General features: G+C 43.6%; 1 protein-coding gene across 1 annotated transcript in view; it reads right to left on the reverse strand.

The window, feature by feature from the left end:
- LOC102671239 (homeobox protein prospero-like) overlaps window positions 1-4,034 on the reverse strand; it is a 40,259-nt gene that overhangs the window by 31,232 nt on the left and 4,993 nt on the right. Inside the window, 1 exon segment of the mRNA XM_031514291.1 lies at window positions 2,636-2,790. Coding sequence (XP_031370151.1) covers window positions 2,636-2,790 — 155 coding nt within the window.

Raw genomic sequence — 4,034 nt, forward strand, 5'->3', positions numbered from 1 at the left:
CAATAGTTTTTTATCTGTCGCGGATGGGTCCGCCTCGAACGGACGTTAATTTTATCACTTAGGGTTAGGGTTAATTGCGCACCGCCGTTTCCTTCCACCCTGCCCCCGTTTCGGAGGAACGAGTGATCAAATCAAAAGAGAGATCGAAAAATCTCCGTTCTCGTTTCTTTTATCTAACTAGTAATAGAAACCTAGTCGAGGAGAGAAGGAAGGGTGTATATATACACGTTTCGGTTTCGTCGATCGTCGTTGAAAAAGAGTCGGGGCTCAGAACCCCTGTCGTGTTCAGCTCGTTTCGTCTGGTTCGTCGTATCATCGGCAGAGACACAGCGGCGAAGGAAAAGGGAAGAATGGGGGTGGAAGAAGGGGGTGGGTTTAGGAGGAAGAGAGACCGAAGACCCCTCCGGTCCCGACACGACAAAATGTACCGAAATATATTCAGCCGGTAATTAGCTTTGTGCTTAACGGCGGAAGCCGGCCTCCAATGCAATTTTTTACTGGACGTTTGAAACTTTTGCAAACACACTCCGCCCGTTCCTCTCTTATCAACCACTCTAACCGATTCTCTTTCTCGCTGCCTTCTCGATGTTGAGAATGTTTCGAGAGAACGAAACAGGGCCATGGAGGGAGGAGGGAGGGGATGAGATTGGAGGAGCGCAAGAGCAACGGCACGAGGGACAACTTCCTCCGGTGCAACTGATTCGCTCTGAGCCCTTTGCTCCTTTTTCTTTTCTTCTTCTTTCCACGGTGGACAAAACGCGCTCGCGTTTTTTTTTCCCTCTTCTCTTCTTTCCTTTCTTTCTTTCTTTCTTTATTTTTTTTTTTTTCAGCGAATTCCGACGCTTTTCGATCGATATAGATCAGGAAATGATCTCGAAACTACCCTTCGGTTAGTAGCTTCGGATTCGAACGTACGCGTTTATTTTCACCGGAATAAAATTTCGAACAACTTCTTTTTTTTTTTTTTGCGCTCATTTTCCCCCGGCGGAATTTTAAGTGTACCCTTTCCTCATTTCCACGGGACCGGCTTTTTTAATGGACCTTTTCCTGCGTTAATTAAATTTCGCGGCCGGTCTCCCCTGCTCGCCCGAGTGCTTCGAATATTTCGTACGAGATCAACGGAACGATGATGGACACGTTCGATCATTGAAATTGAACCGTACGTATATTTTATAATACACGTACAAATTTTCATTGCTAATTTCAAAATTCGAAATTGTGATTCACTTCGAGGTGTAATCGAGGAACAATAATATAATATATATTCGTTATTTCGAATTCGTAAAATACACATTCAAAAATAAAATTGCTCCCAATACTTTTCTTCGAATTGGATAAATACTAAATTATCACTAACTAATTATGCCTATATAATAAAGTTTTCAAACATCTTAAAAAGAATCGGAAGGATCGATAAATCGCGATATTTAAATTCTACTAATTCTCTTAATCCGATTCCATTGCTTCAGAAAAATTATCCATTATTCCTAATAACCACGAAATATGAAATAAAATCACGACACAATTAACCTAACCACGGAATAAACCATTGGTAGGAAATATCCCTTTCCTGGAATAGAATCGCGGACGCGTTGAATGTCGGAGGTCGGTCTCGAAAACTTATGGTCTCCAAGAGGATGGGCGTCTCTCGCGATAAGAAAGCGGCAATAATGTAGGGACACAGGCACGCTCGTTTCTCGGCCGCCTTATATCTCGGATCTGTACTGTACTCAGCCTAATTATAATCAGGCTAATGCCTGGTGGTACGTGCCGGTACCGGCGATGACTCCTACGCTCTTCATACCTGGCCGCAATACTGTAGCCGCTGTTACTTATTCCCGCCCGAGGAGAGGGGTAATTAAGATTCGGACACACCCACCGTGACTCTCGTCTCTTGGGCTCTGACCGATTCTACGAAGGGAGTGGTCGATCCCTTGGAAAACCTCGTCCTCGTTTGCATACACACCGAACAAGATTCGCGTACAGGGCGGCATCCTCCGCGTTTCTTTTAACCAAATGCGCCAACACGGAAACCGGGGAGTGGCGACACGACGGTCAATCGTAGGGAGGGAGAGGAGGTGTTCCTCGTCGATTCCAAGGATTTACGTGTTCCAAGACGACGATATCTCATATCGATCTGGTTTACCAGGGGGATAGAGAATTCGAACGGCGAATGGACGGTGTGTTATGCAAATTCGTACGTTGGTACCGATGATCGGGGTACTCTCTTCTGGTAAATAGGGGGCATAACGCTGTTGGAGAACGAAGGATTGTTCCCGTGCTTTTAAGGATTTTTTGAAAACGTTTTGGAAATTTTTAAGTAAAGATATATTCATTCGTGTAGGTATTATATATATCGAAAAGATATTTTGTAATTTTTTAAAAACGAACGGATGCTTTGAAAATAATAAAATAATTCTGTGTTAGTTGAAATTAATTTAATTAAACGAATTCGTTAGAAAGTTTATCAATTGTCGTTCGAGATAATTTTAAAATAAACAAATCGAGTGTGGAAATACAAATATTTGTTTCGGCCACATGTTACGAAATCTTGACCGTTATTCGAACTTTGAAACAATCCTTCGACTTCCGTGGTTAACCGTAAATTTCTCAATACAATATTACTGCTACTCACCGGAAGTTGGAGAACCACTTGACCAGCTGCGCTGTGTTGTTCTTATTGAACCTGATGTCGGGGAAGTACATCTTGAGAATGGACGAGGACGGGTACCTGACCCAGAAGAACATCAGCTTCGCCTTCCTCAGATGTATCGGTGTTAGCATCGACGAGTTCACCGTGGTTAAGGAAATATCTCTTTTGCTTATGAAATTATCTCTACTATAAACACATTCCAACGCGTATAATATTATAGCCATTCGTCGTTCCTTATGATCATAACATAATCGTATCGTGTACAATTATTAACATCAATTTCTCTTTCATCTTTACATCTTCAAACGTAATTTATATTCTTTACTATCATGACGAAGAGTTGTACAGTTATACACGTACAATTATTTTTCTATCGGAGGAAGAAAAAGTATGGAATAAAATGCATGGACCAGCAATAAAACAAAATGGAAGAAGGACGAGGTTCTGTATCGGCAATCTGTTTCTGTGTACGCAAAATATCTCAAACTTAATCGTGTTTCCTTCGTATCAAATTGGATTAGAAATCGTACAAGCTGTGGATGTCGCGAGGGTAGTAGGGCTCGAAACGTTCTCACCGAGGTTGACCCACGATTGGCCACGTATCCTCAACGGAAGCCTTACCGATTTCTTATCGGTAATAGGATCTCTTCATGTGGTTTCATCGCATTCTTATTTGGTTAATCCTGGTGTCGAATCTGCCGCGATTCGTCTGCGCCTTAAGGCGTGCTCTTCCCGGATAAAAAATTTCATCCCTTTCGATCAAAGCCAACGACATTCAAAAATGAATTTTCATTCGAAGAGATATGAATTCGAAACCATCTTAATAATTCCAATCTTCCAAAATTCAAAACTAGATGGCGAAAGGAAACGTAATTATCGGTGTGAACGAAATCTCATGCAAGTGAGCGACTATTATCATATCGTTTCCCTTCACGAGCGAACGATTCGACGAGTGTAGATCCGTCGTCCGCGACGAAGGACGACGCGTTTACGCGCGTTCTTCGATGAGCGATAACGAGATGCCAGACAGTAATAAGGGTTATTCCGGCGGAGGAAAGTCGAGCAGCGTGAAAAGCATATTTGGATACATGGAAGGCCGATAGGAGCAGCGACAGACAAGGGTGAATCCGGAGGTTGAGTGGTGAACAGCAGGTTGCGCCGCGCCGGTCATGCGCTCGACCTACCCCAAGAGGAGGGAGTGAAAAAAATGCGCCATTGATTTTACATCAAAGGCCGACTAAAAAGGCGGCAAAGAACGCCGCGCTGCCGATCGAACGACCCGGACCAACACACGCCGATGCAGTTCCACCGGCGTTGCATCGTTGCCGACGCGTTCGCCTCACGCCCCCGCGCGACACGCGTCTTTTTTTTTTCCTGGTCG

The sequence above is a fragment of the Apis dorsata genome, unplaced genomic scaffold (assembly GCF_000469605.1).
Source record: "Apis dorsata unplaced genomic scaffold, Apis dorsata 1.3 scaffold_963, whole genome shotgun sequence".
Classification (NCBI taxonomy): domain Eukaryota; kingdom Metazoa; phylum Arthropoda; class Insecta; order Hymenoptera; family Apidae; genus Apis; species Apis dorsata.